Source organism: Canis lupus, chromosome 1 (assembly GCF_011100685.1).
Source record: "Canis lupus familiaris isolate Mischka breed German Shepherd chromosome 1, alternate assembly UU_Cfam_GSD_1.0, whole genome shotgun sequence".
Classification (NCBI taxonomy): domain Eukaryota; kingdom Metazoa; phylum Chordata; class Mammalia; order Carnivora; family Canidae; genus Canis; species Canis lupus.
The window spans coordinates 61,429,097-61,450,459 of NC_049222.1; the positions used below are offsets into that span (position 1 = coordinate 61,429,097).

A 21,363-nucleotide genomic window follows, 5' to 3' on the forward strand; every position below is an offset into this window, starting at 1 on the left:
TTCTCCTCTACACATTCACAGTAGCAAGAAACAGGGAAGCATAACAATGCCCTGGTAGCAATCAAGAGCTAACCATCAAAACCTGTTCTCTTCTTCGACAGTAATTGGATTATAGCTGGACAGGCCTAAACTATAACCCCCAGATTCCTTTGCAGTTACGTATAGCCATGTAAACAACATAAAGTCCTTTCCTCTTAAAATTGACCATATGGTCAGGATGCCTGGGTGGCTCAGCAGTTGAGCATCTATCTGCCTTCAGCTCGGCGTGATCCTGGGTCTGGGGATCAAGTCCCCCATCCTCACAGGGAGCCCGTTTCTCTCTCTGCCTATGTCTCTGCCTCTCTATGTGTCTTTCATGAATATATAAATAAATAATCTTTAAAAAAGATCTCAGGAAAAAAATTGACAATACGGTAATTAAATAATGAATATAAAGGTAAAATCTCAATGATGTATATAGGGTTAGATTAAGGGTAATTAAAATTCACAGAAAATCTGTACATTCCATTTTAGACATGTTTCCTCCTGACCTTTTTGAAAACACCAACATGAATTCTTCCACAAAAAGTATCAGCAAACTGTCCACAGAAAGAGATAAGAATAATAATTTTTACTTTTATCTTTTTTAAACGAGTAATTTCTCCACCCAATGAGGGGCCCAAACTCACAAACCCAAAATCAAGATTTGCATGCTCCATTGAGCAGGGGGTGCCCCAATAATAATTTTTAAAATTTGAAAAACAAAAAAGCCAAACCCCCAATATCAAGAGTCAAATGAACTAGACCTCAAAATAGCTACTGCAGTTTGGAAAAAAACAAAACAAATGCATGAAGACCATTAAGACTTACTCAATATTCCAAGTGAAAATAAGAAAAAGTTCTAAGAGGTAGTGAATAAAAGCCACATCAATTAATAATGAAAATCTACATGGTGAGTAGTTACATATATGAGGAATAGATGACAAACCCTACAAATGAATTCTTCCACCAGTAAACCTCTATTTTAAGAAATATCAAAAAGGGGAGACGTGGTGGCCCAGTAGGTTGAGCATCTGATTCTTGATTTAGGCTGGAATCATGATCTCAGGATCCTGGGATAGAGCCCCACGTCTAGCTCTCTGCGCGGTGGAAGTCAGCGTGCCCCTCACCCTGCTCATGTTGTGTCTCTCTCTCTCTCTCTCTTTCTCTCTCTCTCTCAAATAAGTTAATAAAATCTTTTTAAAAATTAAAATGTTTAAGAAAATAATTTCTAATTATGATTAAAATACTGTTAATAGAGGTACTAATGCCTAATCATCAATACTAATTTCTAAAGCATCACACACACACAAAAGAAAAAAAAACTGCACAACTTACAATCTTTCATCTACAACTCACAAAGCAGAAGACAAACACTCAAGACATTTAACAGCTTTGTGAGGTAATTATTATTGCTTTAATTTTTACATGTGGATGAACTAAAACACAAGAAAATTAAATGGCTTACCCAGAGATTAAAAAAAAAAATCCTAACAGTCCCATAGAAAACTTTGCTCTTAGCATGAAAATGCTTTCATTTTCTGATTAATAAAATATTTTAATACTCCTTTTAGAATAAATTTAAGAGTACTGCCAGAAATAGATTATTTGTAATTATCCAAAGATGAATATGATGTTAGCTTTTTTCCTTAAAATCAATAAATAAGAAATCCTAATCTGCATGGCTTTTACTTAATATATCTTAGTGGTTTGAACTTTATTAATTTATTAATAGGTGTACACTATTGCATTGTTCAGTAACATATTTATTTAAATAATACAGTAACTTGTCACAAAAGGAAAGTGATCCTGTCCAATCATAAAGAGTTTAAGCACTTAAAAATAAATCAGATTTGGGCACGTGGGTGGCTCAGTCCATTGGGCATCTGCCTTCAGCTTAGGTTATAATCCCAAGGTCCTGGAATCAAGTTCTGCATCGACCTGCCTGCTCAGCAGGAAGTTTGCTTCTCCCTCTACCCTTCCCCCCTGCTCATGATCTCTTCCTCTCTCATTCTCTCTCAAATAAATAAATAAAAATCTTTTTTAAAAAAATAAAATAAAAATAAATCAGACTTAATGTTTTGAAATACAATAGGTAACATAAGTTCAAGTACATAATCCAATTTTTGTAATACTGGAAAGATGAGCCATATTCCAAGCTTCAATACCTGCCTTCGAACTGCAGTAAAAGGCAATCATGATGACCCAGCATGGAAAAACACAATGCCAAAGGTCCCTAGACACATCACATATATTCAAGTCCAGAGAATAGAATGAAGGAAATGTCATATACCCAAATCATTACCAAAATTAAATTTGTGGGATCCAAATTTAAAAGACTTTACTATGAATAAAAATTCTGTAAAATTTTTATTAGAGTAAAAAAGTTATTGCCACTTAGCTTCAGATAGCAATTTTTAATTGGAAGCTAAAGAACGGAATTGGAAGAATTGGAAGCTAAAGAACGGAGCTACAAGAATAAGCATGAATTTTTTTTAAGATTTTATTTATTTATTTGACAGAGGGAGCACAAGTAGGCAGAGTGGCAGGCATAGGGAGAGGGAGGAGCAGGCTCCCCACTGAGCACTCAGAGAGCCCAATGTGGGACTCAATCCCAGGATCCCAGAATTGAGACCTGAGCCAAAGGCAGACGCCTAAGCAAGTGAGCTACCCAAGTACCCCCAAGAATAAGTATGAATTCAAGAGAAACTCGAAAATTACTCCCCCCAATCCTGCCCCTTATAGCCCTCAAGTCTTCTGTTGTGTCACATTTCATGCTACAGGTAAAGAAAAAAAAAAAACAGACCTTCAAATTATCAATTATGCCAAGGATTGAAACATTAAAACATGGAATATCCAAGTAGCTGAGCTTAAATGTGAAAAGGAAGCTTTCAAATTTCTTTCTTCTCAGTTACTGTTCTGTATTAAATTATACTTTGAGTGACAGTTAGGTATTTTCTGTCATGCTGTCCCACTGTTCAAGAACCCAAGTACCTCCCTAATGTCTATGATATCCACTTGGCTTCCATTTAAGGGTTTCCATTCACCTGGCCAACTTTGAGCCTCATGACCTCTTTAGTTAAAAGGCAGTTTTTAAAACATCAAATCAAACAGAAGCTATATTGTTCTCATCTTCTGTAAGGCCAGAAAGGCAGGCAAGCAATAAGCAATATACATGGAGAGCACTTGTAAAGGGTTGAAAGTCATACATGTACAGCCACACAGCTCCTGCCCTTAGGAATCCATATAGATTAGCAGGGAGTCAAAAACACAAGTAATTATAAAAAGCAACTGCAGAAAAAACAATATAAGAATTCTTATGGGGCAACATTCACTGAAAGTACCCCCAAAAGGGAACTCAGAGAAAGACAGGCTCTACGCTGGATTCCAATATCAAACAACTGTATCACTCTGGGAAAATCCCTTAATTTGCCTCTCTGAGCCTGTAAATTAAGGACCTTAGAACAAATTATTGCCAAAGTATTTTCTAGTACTGATATCTGAAAATTTTATGGACTTAAAATTAATTTAACAAAAACTGAGCTCACAAATAACATACTTATTTTTTTTAGTTTTCTAATTACTGTCCAACTGTGAATGAGCCCTAATGAGAGGGTTCGTCTCCAGTATCCATCCTCCCCCCTCTTGCACCTAATGTTAGGTTAATACTCCTAATACTCCTACCCAAAGTTATCACTGTGAGGACAGGGTCATCAGCTCAGCATTAAACCTCTCAGTCTCCATTGTAGATAAGCATGTGACCAAGTTTTAGCCAATGGAAAGTGAGTGAATAAAGAATCCTGCTTTCCTATTCTCCCTTCTCTTGTCCATGTTGAAACCTAGTTGTAGAGTTAGTATAGCTGCTACGACTATGCAGGTGAAGGGAATAATAAGAAGAGAGGTTGGTAAAATCCATACTCGGGACCTAACCTATCCTTTGTTTTTGTAAAGGTTAATCAGAACACAGGTACATTCTCACTCACATATTGTGTATGGCTGTATTATTACTACAACAGCTTGCAAAGCCTAAAATATTTATTACATAGCGCTTTAAAGAAAAAGTTGACTAGCTTCTGCCCCAGGATACAATGGAACAATGAAGTACAAAGAACCTGGGGTCCCTAGATAAATTCACTGGACAGATCCACCTACCTATCCTGCACTCACGTACTTCTGAAGTATTGTATAAGGAGGGAAAAAAATGTGCTTTCTTTGAGCCACTACATTTTGTTGTTTCTTTGTTATAGCTGTTTAGTATATATTCTAACATCTTCCTGTATATTTCCATGTGATCTTTTGCATATATCATGACATTTATACTATATTGAAGTTATCTATTTTGAATTTATTTTTCAGTGTAATGTCAAACTCCTAAAAACACTATGGATTAGATTATTCAAGGGTAGGAAGCATCTTATTTAACATTAGAGCCCCAAGACCTAAAACCTAACATATAGTAGTTTCTATTAAATAGGTGATTACTATACAATGAGGGAAAAGAAAAAACTATTTATTGCTAAAGTCGAAATCATGTCAAACATCAGTAAAATAAATTTGATTATACTGGCAAGAGACAGTATCATTAATGCATCCAACAAATACCTATTAAGTACCTAAAATGTGCCAGGCATTTTTCAAGCCATTAAGGGCACAGAAATGGAAAAAATAAAATTATCTACTTTTATAGAGCTTACATTCTAGTGGGGAAATAAAGAAAATAAGCAGAAAATAAGCAAATACATATATCATCTCATATTAATCAATAACAAAACATGAAAAGGAAAAATAAACCAAGGAAAAAGGAGAAAAAGTAAAAGGGACAGGCTACTGTTCTACATACAAAGGTCAGAGAAGGTCTCTCTGATAAGGTGACATTGAACTGAGACCTAGAAAAAGTAAAGGAACACCAGGAACAACTCAAGGACATTCCCTCCTACCACTGATTTTCAACATCCTACTGGAAGTCCTAACTGATGTAATAAGACAAGAAAAGGAAGTAAAAAGCAAGCAAATTGGATAGGAAAAAGCAAGTCCTTGTTAATAAATGACATCGTCTATGCTAAAAATCTGAAAACAAAAATGATAATAAAACTCCTAGAATTAACAAGCAATTACAGCAAAGTTGCAGGATACAAGTTTAATACACAAAAATCAATCACTTTCCTATATACCAGCAATGAACTTAGAATTCTACTTAGAATTGGGAATTAAAGCCATAATACTATTTACATTAGCAAAAATGAGACACTTCGGTATAAATCCAACAAAATACATATAAGATCAGTACAGGAGCACCTGGGTGGCTCAGTAGTTGAGCATCTGCCTTTGGCTCAGGTCATGATCCTGGGGTCCTGGGATCAAGTCCCGCATTGGGCTCCCCACGGAGCCTGCTTCTCCCTCTCCTATGTCTCTGCCTCTCTCTCCATGTCTCTCATGAATACATAAATAAAATGTTAAACAAAAAGAGAGAGAGATCAGTATAAACAAAACTGTAAAACTCAACTGAAGGAAATCAAAACAGAACTAAATAAATGGAAAAATATTCCATTCCATGTTCATGGATTAAGAATACTCAATATTGTCCAGATGTAAACTCTTCTCAACTTCATCTGTGAATCCAATGCAATCCCAAATAAAATCCCAGGAAATTATTTTGTGAATATAAACTAGCTGATTCCAAAGCGTATACAAAGAGGCAAAAAAAAAAAAAAAAAGAAAAAAGAAAAGCTAGCACAATATTTAAGAAGAATGAAGCTGGAGAACTAATAACATTCCTCAACAGCAAAACTTGACTTCGAAACTATAAAGCTAAAGTTTTAGCTTTATAGCTAAATTGTGAAATATTCACAAAAGGATAGACAAATATGTGGAACAAAGGAGCAAAAGCAACACAGTAAAATAAAGATGGTCTTTTTAATAAATAGTGCTGAACAACTGGATATCCACATGCCAAAAAACCAATTTAGACATGTGCTTTAAACTCAACATAAAAATTAACTCAAATGAATCACAAACTTAACTATGAATATAATGCAAAACTATAAAGTTCTTAGAAGATAACATAGGAGGAAATCTCGATGACCCTGGTTTGGGTGATGGCATTTTAGATATGTCATCAGAGCACGATTCATGAAATAAGTAATTGATAAGCTAGACTTAATTAAAATGAAAATTAATTTCTGCTCTGCAAAAGACACTGTCAAGAGAATACAAAGATAAGCCATAGACTGGGAGAAAAGGAAAAAATATTTGCAAAAGACTTATCTGATAAAGGACTATTATCCAAAATACACACACTATTAAAACTCAACAATAAGAAAACAACCTGATTAAAAAATGGGCCAAAGATCTTAACAGATATTTCACCAAAGAAGATATAAAGATGACAAATAAGCATATGAAAAGAAGCTCCACATCATGTCATCAGGGAAATACAAACTGAAACAACAATGAGATATCACTACACTACTATTAGATATTACTACTAACACAACAACCAAAATCTGGAATACTGACATCAAATGCTGGTAAGTAAGTAGAGCAACCTCATACAATATTGGTGGGAATACAAAATGGTACGGCAAATTTGGAAGACAATTTGGTAGTTTCTTACAAAACTAAACTTACCATATGATCCAGTAATCATGCTCCTTGCTATTTACCAAAGGAGTTGAAAACATATGTCCACACAAAAACCTGCCCACAATGCTTGTGGCAGCTTTATTCATAACTGCCACCATTTGGAAGCAACCAAGATGTGTGACACATCCAGACAATGGACTATTACTTAGTACTAGAAAGAAATGAGTTATCAAGTCATAAAAAGACAAGAAGGAAACTTAAATGCATATTATTAAGCAAAAAAAACAATGTGAAAGGTTACATATTGTGTGGTTCGAACTATATAATATTCTGGAAAAGGCAAAACTATACAGACAATAAAAGAATTAGTGGTTACCAGAGATTTAGACAGGGAGGAATGAATGCGCAGAGCACAGAGGATTTTTAGAGCATTAAAACTACTTTGTGTAATACTATCATTGTGGATACATGTCATTATACATTTGTGCATTCATACAATTCCACAGAATGCACAACACTAAGAGTAAGCCCTATGTAAACTATGGACTCTCTGTAATAATGACGTGTAACCACAGGTTCCTCAGTTGAAGCAAATGTACCAGTCTGGTGGAGAATGTTGAGAATGGGGAAGTCTATGCATATGTAGGAACAAGGGATATGTGGGAAAGAAATTTCTGTACACTCTGCTCAATTCTGATGTGCAACCCAAAACTGCTCTAAAAAAATAAAGTCTATTAAAAAAAAATGAAGGAGTAAGTCATGCAAATATTTAGGGAAAGGGCATTCTAAGGCAGCAGAAGTAATATGTTGCAAATCCCTAAGGGAGGGCTTTGCTTGCCTGTTTGAGAAAGAACAAGACCAGTGTGGCTGGAGCAGTATGAAAGGAAATATGCTAAGAAATGAGGGAGGAGAGGGCACAGAAGGCTCACGGTGGGCCTTCTAGGTTACAGAAGCTACTCTGAATTTTACTCTGAATGAGATGAGCAGCTTTCACAGTGTTAAGTGGACTCAAGTAGCACAATCTGACTCATTGTTTGAAAGAAGCATCCTGGGCAGCCCTAGTGGTGCAGTGGTTTAGCACCACCTGCAGCCCAGGGTGTGATCCTGGAGACCCAGGATGGAGTCCCACATCGGGTCCCCTGCATGGAGCCTGCTTCTCCCTCTGCCTTTGTCTCTATGAATAAATAAATAAAATCTTTAAAAAAATAAAAAATCATCCTCACCATCTATAAGGGACATGGTAGGGGTGCCTTCAAGAAGCCCTGCTGAGAGAAAATTCCTTTAAAATATTATTGTGGACATACTCACTCTTTAGATTCCTGAGTTCTTTTAGTAACATGCTGTACAACTGTGTCATAGCCAGATTCCTCAGCCTGATTCTGATCAGATGTCCATTTTTCCATTTCTTCTTCAATCATAGACCCCAAAGTGTTACATATATGCTGTCGAAGATATTTCACAAATTCATAGCTAAAACAAATATTTAAAAAACAAATGCAGTAAATATCAAGAACTCACTTATTAACCATACCCAGAAAAAAAATATTAGCACAGAAAGATTTATAAAATACTCAGGTTTCTTACCTTAAACTAGGATTAAATTTTTCGTTCCAAATCACCAAGCTAATCTAGAATTTTATTGTTTTTTTCTGGGACATTAGCATTTTCCGCATCCCATGCCCACTCACTCCATCAATTCACCTAGTCATCAACATCTGTTAACATTGTCTACACATCCCTTGGCTTCATTACTTCCTCCTTTTTCTCCATTTCTATTGGTCAGTGCAAAACCATATCACCTCACACAGAAATTATTACTGCAGCCTTCTTGCTCATCTTCTTTCACCCCCTCTTCCCTCTCATAGTTATCCTGAACACTGTAGTCACCCTGGTCCTCAAAAATCATGGACTTCATTATTTCTGAGTTAGAGCCATTTTATTCATACCAATACCTCACAACACATCACATACATAATGTCTCGATAAATATTTGTTGTAGTTAAAACTAATTATTGGCTATTATCTTTTAAATACAACTTCCTTGGCTTGGCATTTAAATACCTAATCAACCAAGCCCCTTCATTACTGCATCTCCACTTAGATGAGGCCACCTCGACTTTCTCCACAAACAACCAAACATGTTGATTTGCATATAAACAAGGAGGGACTCTGAAGTGATTACTACATATTAGACACTGCACCAAGCACTTTATTGTCTTACCACATGAAATAGGTAAAATAGATGAGGACACAAATTGAAAAGTTAAAAAGCCTCCTCAATTTCACAAGCTATCAATTCAGGGGAGATTGGGTGGCTCAGGCTGTTAAGTGGCCCACTGGTGATTTCTGCTTCAGGTCGTGATCTCAGGGTCTTGGGATTAAGCCAAGCATCAGGGTCAGGGTCTGTACTCAGTGGGGAGTCTGCTCTACAGGATTCTTTCTCTCTCTCCCTCTCCCCTTCCACCAGCAGCTGTGCTATCTCTCTCTCTCTCTCTCTCTCTCTCTCAAATAAATAAATCTTTTTTAAAAAATTCACAAGCTATTAATTCAGGTCTACCTTAATCCAAAACTCATTATTCCCACAACCCCACACTCTCCAAAAACGTTCAAGAAATAAAGTAAGATGTTCTGTAATGCTCAACAGAGATTGAAAAGGGAAATAAATAAATGTAATACTCATTTTTACCAACTGCGCATTATTTAAATTTCTTGCATTTAGGGAAGTATGTCTATTACATCTTATTTTTTCAAAATTATAACTGGCACATTAAATTTAAAAGTATAATTTACTTAAAATTTTGTTTTGAGCTATTCATTGAATTTACTTTTAAATGTTTAATATTTATATTCAACATTTAGCTAGTAACTTCTAAGCTTTAAGAAAATAGCTATCTACTAAAGGCAGAAATATAAAACATTATTTTGTAAACTTAATGACCTGCAATATTAGATCAAAACGATGAACGCTAATTTTCAGAAATACTCCAAGAAAAACAAAACTCAAAACCTCCTGAATCATATATCATAGAAAAAAGCCTCTAACCATCATTCAAGCAGTTTTGCAGTTTTTGCTTCTTCTGGTGATTCATCATTGCCTTATATTACTTGAAGATCTTCCCTTATACAAGCATAACTTCCATCCATTTTAAATGTTAACTTATTTTTTAGTTTGTATATTTGTAATTACAAACCAAATCTTCGCATATTCCATACAAAATGGCAAAAACTTACACAGGCAAGAGTAATTCAAAGGTTAAGGTTTCAAGAGAATCTTTTAAAGATGTTAATTTTTTAACATTTGACAGTCCCTATACTACCTTCATCAAGACACAGCTGGCTCTGAGATTAGAGCTGGCAGATATGTGTGATGAGGTCTGAAGACTCCAAAAAATGTGTGTTCCCCACAATTATCCCACCAAAACCAGAAACCCTCTAAAGAATCAAAATATCTGAAATTCCAATACCATAAATGTATCACTGCTTTCTTTAAAATGTCCTTGTAAATGAAAAAGGATCCAGGAATAGATACCCTTTCAGCCCAATCAGTAAGACCTCACAGCCAGCATCACACCACTGGAAAAGGGAAAAAGTGTGATTGGAAGAAAGTGCAAAGAGATGAAAAGTCCCTAAAAACAATCTCAATCCTCCCCACAATCCTGCCCTAGGCTAGTCAAACAGACACACCAATTTTCCTTCACCTCTCTGAGATACTCAGTGGGAAACAAAACATGGGCAAGCCTATGTTAATTCTCTGAAACTAAAGGGAAGCCACTCTAAAGATGAATTCTAAATCTCATCATCAACAACGGAAAGGCGAATTATTCCTTGGTTTTATCAGCCCCATTTCTGTGCCACAAATCAAGCAATTAGGAGAAATAAATATTTAACTGAAAAATACTTTTGTGTTTGCTTTGTTTAAAACCCAAACTGTAAGCAACAGAAATGATATTTTCATAACTAAGGCAGTGAGGAAATATAACGGAAGTCCATTAACAAAATGTATTCAAGAAAGTTAATAGAATATCATTATAAAATAAAAGACACATAAAAAAAACCTCCCCACTATTTAGCTTCATTTATAAATAGCAAACAAAAAAAATATGCTGAGAAAAAGTTCAAACCTCCTCTTTGGAAACTTGAATAACCATATACTTTTTTGTAATGATACCATTTTTATCTATGACCATAGTAATATCTCCAGAAGACCCCAGTCAAAATACTTCAAGGTTTTGGTTTATCTTCCAAATTAAAAGAACCCAAGACCCCCAAAATTGAATACTGCCTAATAAGTTACTGCTCTTTTAAGAAAAAAAGATCTCCAGGGAGGATAAAGCCCTCTATCACTGTGAGGATTACCAGGCTGCCAAAGGTCCTTTGGATGCTCTACTGACTCACTGATCATTGGAAGACTCAAATTAGTAAACATTCATTTCTGCAAGTGGACTCTTCTCTTTGGGTCAGAAAAATCCAAGGCTTCATATTCTCATCTGACAATTCATTTTGTGTCGGTTCTTTTACCATCTGAATTCATGGCAATACCCCATAAAATCCTACAAGGAATGCTGTTTTCTATAGTGGTGCCCCGGTTAGAAAATTACTGTTGCTATAGGCTGGGAGAAACACTTCTAGAAAATTATGTATCCTATTCCCTTCATTGTAATCCTCATAGTACTGATCTTATCAGTCTACAACTAATCCAAAAGACTGATGATAACCACAGCTTTTTTAAATGAACTCATTGCATCATTTTTAGAAATTATTCTGGAGGTATGGTAATATTCTTATTTTATAAAAGAGCCCTTGATGCATAAAAAAGACTTTCAAATGGTCCCATACTTATTCCAGGGTTTGCAAACTCAGATGTTACCGGGGTAGACAGGTAAAGCCATCCACAAGTAAAAGAGAAAAGGAAGAGGCAGTAGTGAAATAAAAGGGTATCTCGTTAAAAGAAGAGCTTCTACATGGCTTTAGCCACTTGTTGCCATTTAGGAATATTAGCCTACTGTTGATTTTTCAATGTTTTAAGAAAAACTAGAAAACTATTTTATGTGCTATCTCCCAATTTTTAAATGTTGCTTTAAAAAAACACACACACACAACCACAGACCAAATATGGCCTGCAGAATGCCAGTTTGACCTTTCAACATCCACTTACTCCAAGCATTATAAAACCTTGACCACTAGGGATCCCTGGGTGGCTCAGGGTTTGGCACCTGCCTTTGGCCCAGGGCATGATCCTGGAGTCCTGGGATTGAGTCCTGTGTTGGGCTCCCTGCATGGAGCCTGCTTCTCCCTCTGCCTGTGTCTCTGCCTCTCTCTCTCTCTCTGTGTCTATCATGAATAAATAAATAAAACCTTTAAAAAATAAAAAAAAAAAAACCCTGACCACTAAAGATATTGGCGGATCACCTCTATGCTTAAAATTTAAGAAATGTAAAACTTTCCTCAAAAAAATTTACATTATTAATAAGTTATTATAGACAATCCTTCATAGGCTTAATGAAGTTAGTTCTGCTACAATGTAGATACCTTTCAGATTTATTTTTAGCAGATGCCCCTGTGTTAACATTTTCAGATTAACATACTCTAACTGCACTGGAAATATAGGGAATAATACATCCTTGCCATTGATTACAATAAATACAACTTCCATTCTTTTGTATTTTAACTGAACTCTATTAATATTTCTTCCTTGTTCATCTTAAAATTTTCTAATAACAAAGTTTCTTATTTTTTAAAGAACATGATCTACATAATGAATAAATGTTATACCTTTAGAAATCTATGAATCTCTCTGCTTCAGGTTTAAGTTCTAAATCTTACACTGGTCAATCTTGTAACCTTAGACAAAATACCTGACCTTACTAAATTCCAGTTGTAACAATAATGGTAATCCTAATGCAAAAACTGTTACTACACATAGCTATACTTTGACACTTCCCAAACCAAATACATTATACATATATTTAACTAACCTTACGGTACCTCAAAATTAACTTAATGAAAAAAAAGTAATTTAATGAGAAAAAGCAAAAATTTGGTTTCAAATACACTATTACCAAATGAATGCGAAATATCTTTTTCTAAATATTCCTCAAAGAGGAACATTAAAACCCAAAAGTATAGTTGTTTGCTACTAAGGAAAAATGTTCACCTCACCACATTTCAGAAGCAGCTCAAATGAAATACTGGCACAATGTGCCTCATCTACTTGGCTTTACTACTGATGAATATGGAATTTTTCACATTTACATAGGAAAATTTTACAAAGTTGAGTAAAAGAACATTCACTTTTTTCAATTTTTTTCTCCAGCTTTATTACCTAGATCTTTTCCAAGAAAATTGATTTTTCATGAACTTATGACATGTTCAAAATATACCAAAATATGCACTGATACAGAATACTATTAATGACAGAAAAACATAAAAAATCTAGTACAAGTTTGTTTCAAGAAATCATTCTGTTAGCTATTTAAACAAATTTTTCAATCATATATAGAAAAAAATTATCAGCAATGATACTCTTTAAAAAGAGACTTTATTAGAGTAAGTCATGAATTATAATGCTGATATTTGGAATTCTTATTTCAGAATCAAAAGACTTATTATATGACCAACCTAACTTTATATATCATATTAGCATATAAAAAAAGGTTATGTAATAGAAAGAATGGGTATTTAACATTACCCACAACCTTTGAGGTCAAAGAACAGACTTCTGGATCATAATAAACAATTATTAAAAATACATTCATTAATTATGGAAGCACATATATAATTCTTAGTAATTTACTATACATGGATATCACTTTACACAATGGATGTTTTCTTGAAGTTACCACTTAAACACCCTAGAGTTCACTAATTTAAAAAATCACTGGTAGATTCTTCTGCAAAACAAAAGATAAACCCAAATCAATAAATATTGTGTTCCATCTGTATCAAACCAAAAGTATATTGGATGTGAGGGCTACAAACATGAACATCTGCATTAGAGACTTTTACAATCATCAGGATTGATAACTACTAAAATACACACATGAGATTCTTGCATAAATCTAAGCAAATATGTTCTATGTGGTTCTCAACCCTGGCTACATGTTAGAATCACCTAGAGAGTTTTTTCAAAAACAAGGCCCAACCCCTACGATGCACCCTCTCCTAAGCCCCCCAGGAAATTCTGATTCATTTATGAAGAGGCCCAAGCATCAGTATTTTTATACATGGGGACAAACAGATTCTGGTGTAGCCAGCACTGAAAACCAGGGCCAGTCGTTTTCTGGGGGCCAGTTTAGGTGTCAAAATCTACACGACACATATGCACATAATGAAAGCAATGTCCTCATCCCTTCTTCTCTCCCTTTCCACAAGTCCCAAATCCCAGCTGCCACTTTCAGAGACAAAGAGGAAAGCTTGGATCTTTTAGAGAATATGTACAGTTCAAGGCAAAAAAAAAATAGAAGAGGCTCTGGAAAGCAGAGATAGTTCAGGTAAACTACCCATTGGGCCAAAGCCCCATGTAGGGCTACTACTACCTACACTACGGTTTCTCCCCAAATATGACTGCATTTTCCCCCACTTTAGTTTATTATACTACCTGAAATCCCATCATGTATGGATTCAATTGTCCTAACCATCTTCTTACAAAAATACAGTAGTCTAAAGACACCAGTTTCCACTATAAGTCTGTTTAATAAAATTGTTCTTGCCAATACCAGGACAACATTGAGTGGATTTAAAAAACCAATGTTCTGATAGTGGAGATGGGAAGATAGATAATTCTGAAGTAGAAAACACTTTGGGAAGCCATATATACTTTAAGTGACCCAAGAACACACAATGTTCAAGAAGAGTTAGGTCAATGAAAACAAAGACAAAATATGAGGACCTGGACTTAAGTGGCCTTTAATATATCATCCAACTCTGAATTCTAAGAGTCTACAAAAACACCAAAGACAAGCATCTTCTCTTTTCCTCTCCTATACAAAGAGTTTCTTCCTCCTAAGACACAGATCTCAGCTTAGTGAACCAATATGTAAATTTTACCATCTATGCTTTTAAGATTACAAACCACTTAAAATACTTTAGGATCATAAATCTTAAACACTACAAAGTAGTTCTAACTTGAGAGTGTCTGGATTTTTTAGGCAGGCCAAAAGCATCTCTGCAGTAAACAGTGAACATTAACTATGCTAATCAGCAGGCACTTAATCTAATGCACTGTTGAAGAGTAAATTACTTTATTACAACAGTCATTAGACTGCTGAGAGGAACAACAATGACCTAACTTTAATTTGAAAAACATTTTAAAATTGGAGCAGCGAAAACAATACAGGGTTGTATGTAGCCTTAAACACACTAAAAAGAAAAGCTGCAAATTAATGAGCTAACCACTAATCACAAAAGTTTTAAAATTTTCCAAGAAGAAAAAAAAATAAAGAGCAGAAACGTAAAAACCATAAAATATACACCTAAGAGAAAGGAAAAACTAAGCCAAGAGATGATTCTTTTAAAAGACTAACAAAATAAACCCCTAGCAGAACAGAAGAGGGAAGGCACAAATAATTAGAAAGAAAGAAAGAAAGAAAGAAAGAAAGAAAGAAAGAAAGAAAGAAAGAAAGAAAGAAAGAAAGAAAAGAAAAGAAAAGAAAAAAGAAAAGAAAAGAAAAGAAAAGAAAAGAAAAGAAAAGAAAAGAAAAGAAAAGAAAAGAAAAGAAAAGAAAAGAAAAGAGGGAAATAGGGGCGGCTCAGGTGGCTCAGCGGTTTAGTGCTGTCTTCAGCCCAGGGTGTGATCCTGGAGACCTGGGATCGAGTCTCACATCGGGATCCCTGCATGGAGCCTGCTTCTCCCTCTGCCTGTGTCTCTGCCTCTCTGTATGTCTCACATTAATAAATAAATAAATAAATACAATCTTTTTAAAAAAGGAGGGGACATATAAATATAGATACTAAAAAATATTAAAAAGGTAACAGGATATTAATGAAAAACTTTATAGCAATAAACTTGAAAATCTAGATGAAATAAAAAAATGCTCAAAATATGAATCTAGCAAAAAGTGACATACTAATTTACAAATCATTTAAACTGCTTGCATATGAAATAAAAACCAGAAATGAAACCCCAAACTTGATGTTTAAGTGGATTCTGTGTGAAATAAATTCGTATTATATGAGTTTACAAAACATTGTTAAACCTTAACTTGAGGAAGTTGCAATTATTCTATAGTCTGCTGTACAGCTCTTAGAGGATTTAATGAAGAAATAAACAAGAAAATCATGGAAATACAAAGAGACTATATGCATCACCAGAAATATTAATGAAATTAGGAACTCTATATTAACAAGAATTCCACACTTTTGAAAACTCCCTTGAGAATCTGGTGACAACCATAAATACAACCTATAAAACTGCAAGTACAAACAGACTTTTACATTAAAGGGCTCAAGGATCCCTTTATGCCCATGTAAGAAATGGGTAGGAGTTCCCCATAAATACAACCTCAGGGCACCCAAGAGTCAGTTTAAAGGAAACATGAAAAAAAATAAGAAGAAGAAAATAAAAATAAAGATAAAAATAAAAGGGACGCCTGGGTGGCTCAGCAGTTGGGTGCCTGCCTTCAGCCCAGGGCGTGATCCTGAAGACCCGGGATCGATTCCCATATTGGGCTCCCTGCATGGAACCTACTTTTCTTTTTTTTCTTTTTCTTTCTTTTTTTCTTTCTTTCTTTCTTTTTCTTTCTTTTTCTCTCTCTCTCGCTGTGTCTCTCACGAATAAATAAAATCTTAAAAAAATAAAAAGGTAACATGAGAAAAATTTTCATCACGAAAATTTCATTATTTCAAATTTTATCTCCGTGAGATCAAAATGAAATACAAACACTGAATTTAAAATACTTCTGCCAGTAATAATTAATTGAGGTACCTGCAACAAGCCTTTTCAAAAGGAGATGATTAACTTAAATTAAACCAAAACAAAGGGAAAAAACGTCTCTAAAGAAACATAACCTTCCAGGATAATCTCAAAAGGGCACCTCTCTCCTTCAAACTTAAAACTCTACTGCTCCCACATCGAGCACTCTGTAGCCCTTCTGCAGCACTTGTATTTCTGCCTGTACCAGGACACTTGAGTATGTGGCTTCTCCCTTTTTAAGAACTCAAGCTTTTCCACAGGAAAGAAATTACATCACCTCAGGGGCGCCTGGAGGGCTCAGCGGTTGAGCGTCTGTCTGCCTTCCGCTCAGGGCCTGACCCCGGGGTCCTGGGATCGAGTCCCGCATGGGGCTTCCCGTGAGGAGCCTGCTTCTCCCTCCGCCTATGTCTCTGCTGCTCTCAGTGACTCTCATGAATAAATAAATAAAATCTTTTTCTAAAAAAAAAAAAAAAAATCTCACTTCAGTATTCCCTGCCGTGCTCAGAATGGTCAACCGGTGCAGCCCCTGGAAGACCTCAGGGCACAGCAAGCGAGATCTCGGGGACTGACTGAATGCTCTTGGAAGAACGTGAACGCTTCGCCACGAGCGCTACTGAACTGCCCATGAGGAAAAATGAAGAATTAGGACAGGCGGGCTGTGGCACTGGGGCGGCGGCAGCTTTGGAAGAGTAGGTAAAGAATAAATAAAACATTAAATTCGGCATTTGTGTAAACGAACCAAAAAGAACCTCCGGCTCGGGCGCTATTTTAACGACAATAATCGAACATCCTCTAACTACACTTGGCCCTTCTCTGGATCGGGCGGGGAAGGTTTGTCTGCTGAAGACAGCAAAAAGCTTTTTTTACTTGTGAAAGTTTTCATCAGTTTCCTCCAGATGTACGAGGATTTCCTCGGCGCACTCGAGGGAGGGAGCCCCCGTGATCTTCTCCTTCACGCTCTGGAACAGCTGCCTCAGCATCGCCTGCAGCACCACGGCGTCCTCGCCCGAGGACTGGGCCATCCTCCCTGCAAGAAAGCAGCGCACACGCCCGTCCCTCCCGGTCGGCGCAAAAGCCGCGGCACTGCGCACGCGCATGCGCACGCGCGCCCCCACCCAGCCCCGGCCCGCGCGCCGCGTCGTTCCCCGGGAGACCGCGGCCGGCGCTTGGGGGCGGGCCCTCGGCCGCCCGTGCGTCTCTCTGGGAAACAAGCCGTCTTACTCTGAGGAAGCAGGAGTCCGCAAGGACCCGCCGCCTTTGGAACTCGTCGTTGCCGGCCTTCCGTGCGACCGCAGTTCAAGCTGTCCCCGCTGACCGCAAGAAAAAAAAAAAGAGAGAGAGAGAGAGATCCCGGTAGGCTTTGATGGGCGGGCCTGACGGCGGGACGCCAGCGGCGCGCGTGACGTCAGCGCGTTGACGTGGCTTCCTAGGCGGGAGGGAGTGCCGCTTGGGAGAGCTGCCGGGCTCCTGAAGGAGGCGTCAGGTGCGCTTGCCTGTCCTTGGCCTCGGGTTCGTAGGTGGGAGGGCACAGAGAACGAAGAGAAAGAGTTGGGAAACGGAAGAGGAGCTGAAACGTTTTAATCACGTGAGCGGTATCGAAATGTGACGTTGCTGTCGTTTTTCTTTTCACAGCCAACATCTAGTGATCCGTTCCCCTTACCGATCGCCTTGCCAGGAGCTGTGGAGAAGACGCGCTCGTAGTCAGGCACAAAAAGATGTCCGCGTTTTCACCACAGCGCAGTTCAGTGTGGTGTTAGAGAAAGAAATGCGCCAGGTAGGTGTGTTGCGGAAATGCAGAGCCCTCTTTTAACCCAGTGAAGGAGTCCAGGAAAGAAGCGAGGAGAGAAGCATCACCTATGCCGGTCCTGGAGCCAGTACAGTTAGAGGAGCTGAGGAGGCTGCAGAAGCAAATAGGCCACAACCGAAAGGGCCGCATTTGGCACGTTTACGAGTTAGAGATGAAGCTTGCATGGACTCACAAGTGGATTCCCTAGTGACGCTGTGGGGAGCCTGTGCAAGAAGCTGCAGTGGATACCGATAGACCTTCATCCAGCCCCCTATCTAGATAAATCCCCAGACCCTGGTCATGTCCAAGGTAACATTGGGATCCGATCCTGGTGTCCATGGAATGAATAGTCCCGAGCCGCTGAAGAGTGGTTTAATGCCAATGAATTCTCCTTTACCTAGCTCGCAGTGTATACTTCTCCGTCAATAACAGCTGGTACGCTTCACGTGTTAGCCAGGATCAGCGATTCCCTTGATACCTGTGCTGTTACTTCAAGGGTAAAAGTATACTATGTCCTTGCCAACTGTGGCAGCATGTTTCTTGGTAAAAAAAAAAAAAAAAAAATGTATGCTTAATCTTGATGGTCTCACTACTACATTAAGAAAAAACATACTACCCGGGTAGGCACACTTGTAACTTCATTTGTATAAAACTCAGTATGTAAGCGTGTGTGTGCACGTGCATAGAATCCCCAGCATATGACAGCTACATGTGTAGATTAAGACAGAGGAGTTATGTTGGCACCTCAGACATCCAAGATGAACATAGCTATGAGTGATGTGATTTTTCTGAATTAGCAAGCCATTATGGTGAAAATCCAGAACAAAATAAAATCAGTCTTTCCTTGATTTATGTAGTGTTTGCATTCCTGGAAAATTCAGTGTGTTAAAACTGTGCCAAATATAAGGTGGAACGCATTCCTATACTCAAACACTTATCAAGACATTTTTACCTACTTGAATGTGTCCAACAGAATCATTGGGAGTCGTGTAGGAACCAAAACAATTCTTTTGTGTGGGAGATTGTCGGGTGTGTGATTCAAGATGTTCAACATCCCTAGGTCACACTATAAATGCCGGTAACTGCCATCTGTTCATTGTGCTAACAAAATGTCCCCCACGTATTTATAAAATATCATCTTGGGAAGCATGGATGATTTGAACTGCACAGATTGAGAACCATCGTTCTAAAGGATATAACTTAGGAAAAAGAAAAACAAACTTAATAGAGTGCCTGAGACACAAGAAGGGAAGATAGTTGAACAGCAAGTGAGGGTGGTAATGCATTTAAGTAAATCTTAATGAATATTGTCTGTATAAAATAATAATAACCTATGATATTCTAATTTGTGAAGGTAAAAATGCATAACACTAAAATACAATGAATAATCATGTGTAAGTAGGAAGCCTAATAATAGGTTGAAGTATTCAATTCTTGTATTTTTCCAAATGAAGTTTTAAGATATTGGTTAGGTAGGCATAGTAAAATTTCAAATATAACCATTACAAAATTAGAGAATTTAGATTCAAAAAACGGAAGCAAAAATGAAATGAGAGAAAAGCAAAAAGTCCCAATCATTTTTTTAAAAAGTAAGGGAAGAGGGATGCCTGGGTGGCTTGGTTGGTTAAGCATCTACTTTCAGCTCAGGTCAGGATCCCGGGGTCCTGGGATCAAGCCCCATGTCAGGCTCCCTGCTCAGCAGGAAATCTGCTTCTGCCTCTCATTCTGCTTCCCTCCTACTGCTTGTGTGCACTCTTCCACTTGGCGCTCTCTCTCACTCTCTCAAATAAATAAATAATATTTTAAGAAAAAACAAAACAGAAGCATAAGAAAAATAGGAAAAATTGAAATATACAAAGATACATGATAGAAAAAGTCTAAAATACTGATAAATATAAATAAATTCAGTCATCCTCCTATAAGAATTATCAGACTGGATATTAAAATAACCAACTATAGGGATGCCTGGGTGGCTCAGTTAAGTGTTCAACTCTTGGTTTTGGCTCAGGTCATGATCTGTGGGATTGAGCAGTGGGAATGAGCAGTGGGCTCCCTGCTAAAGGAAGTTTGCTTGAGTTTCTCTCCCTCTGCCCCTTACCCTGCTTGCATGTGCACACATGTGCATGCACTCTCTCTCAAGTAAATAAGTCTTTTAAAAAATAATTTAATAATGAATAAATGTAATCGGTATCTAATAGACCATCTTTTGTGTCTCGGTTGGAACAATTCTAAAGCATCGCAGTTTCAGAACTCCTCATGTGTTTCCTGAAGCCTCTGCTGCAAGGGCATTACAGCTGAACTTCTTATTCCTAATTTTACTTCCCAAAGGTCTACCAGATACTGTCTCCAAGAACACACACTAAGTCTGCATACAAATCTCAGATTCTTGGAGTCTGTTTCCAAAGGAATGCTATCTGCTACAGACTCTGGATCAGTTAGATATCATCCCATTATCCGATACATATTGTTCCTAATAGGATGAGTTTCTGATGATGGCATAAACTGCTGGTCTTCCCTTATGTCCGTGGACTTTTGCCAAGGAACTGATTTTTGTTCCAAACATACATGGCTGCAGTAGCAAGGTCAGTTACCTAAAACATGGTTTTTATATGTTTGCTTTGACTAAAAACAGAAACTAGACTGTGGGCATAAAAGGTGCTTGGGACTCATTAACTTGTGATGAGATAATGCATGTAAAAGACTAACAAAGGCCTTAAATTTGGGGAAGTTGTTGCTCATTTCTACAGCTTTGAATTGAATATTTAATAGAACTTGGTCAAGTCTGACTTACAAAATCTAATAAGAGAGTAGTAAAGCATTTCAAATTTTCAAAGTTTTGAAACTGGTTCTTTTTTAATATACAATAAATCAGAGTGAAATGAGAATATAAACCTCAAACATTGATATTAAAACCTTCTTTATATCTAAGATTTCCTATTCAGAGTGGACTTTGCTTTTTCCCAGAGGGATATTGTCATTTGGTATGAAAACCAAAATCTTTCTGATGAAAAATTCTTCTAAAAGTCTCACATAGCTTTGACCATTTACCTAGAATATTAGTGTTCAG

At 37.0% G+C, this 21,363-nt stretch overlaps 1 protein-coding gene and 1 long non-coding RNA gene across 7 annotated transcripts in view; one reads left to right on the forward strand and one right to left on the reverse strand.

The window, feature by feature from the left end:
* TBC1D32 (TBC1 domain family member 32) overlaps nt 1–17,887 on the reverse strand; it is a 211,472-nt gene extending 193,585 nt beyond the window's left edge. For all 5 annotated transcript variants that reach the window (XR_005353848.1, XR_005353847.1, XM_038526673.1 and 2 more), the window contains exons 1-3: nt 17,732–17,887; nt 17,378–17,537; nt 7,909–8,070 (exon numbers count right to left, since the gene is read on the reverse strand). Coding sequence is in view for 3 of the 5 variants with exons in the window: in XM_038526673.1 (XP_038382601.1) it covers nt 7,909–8,070; nt 17,378–17,532 (317 nt within the window). In the remaining 2 variants the exon portion in view is untranslated. The remainder of the gene's footprint in view (nt 1–7,908; nt 8,071–17,377; nt 17,538–17,731) is intronic.
* LOC102157283 lies at nt 16,868–19,144 on the forward strand. Of its 2 annotated transcripts, none has more exons than XR_005353850.1 (2): nt 16,868–17,863; nt 18,143–19,144. It is a non-coding gene; the product is annotated as an uncharacterized LOC102157283 (long non-coding RNA). The 2 variants fall into 2 exon arrangements; XR_005353849.1 differs by having other exon boundaries at nt 17,853–17,993.
* The last annotated feature ends 2,219 nt before the right edge of the window (nt 19,145–21,363 follow it).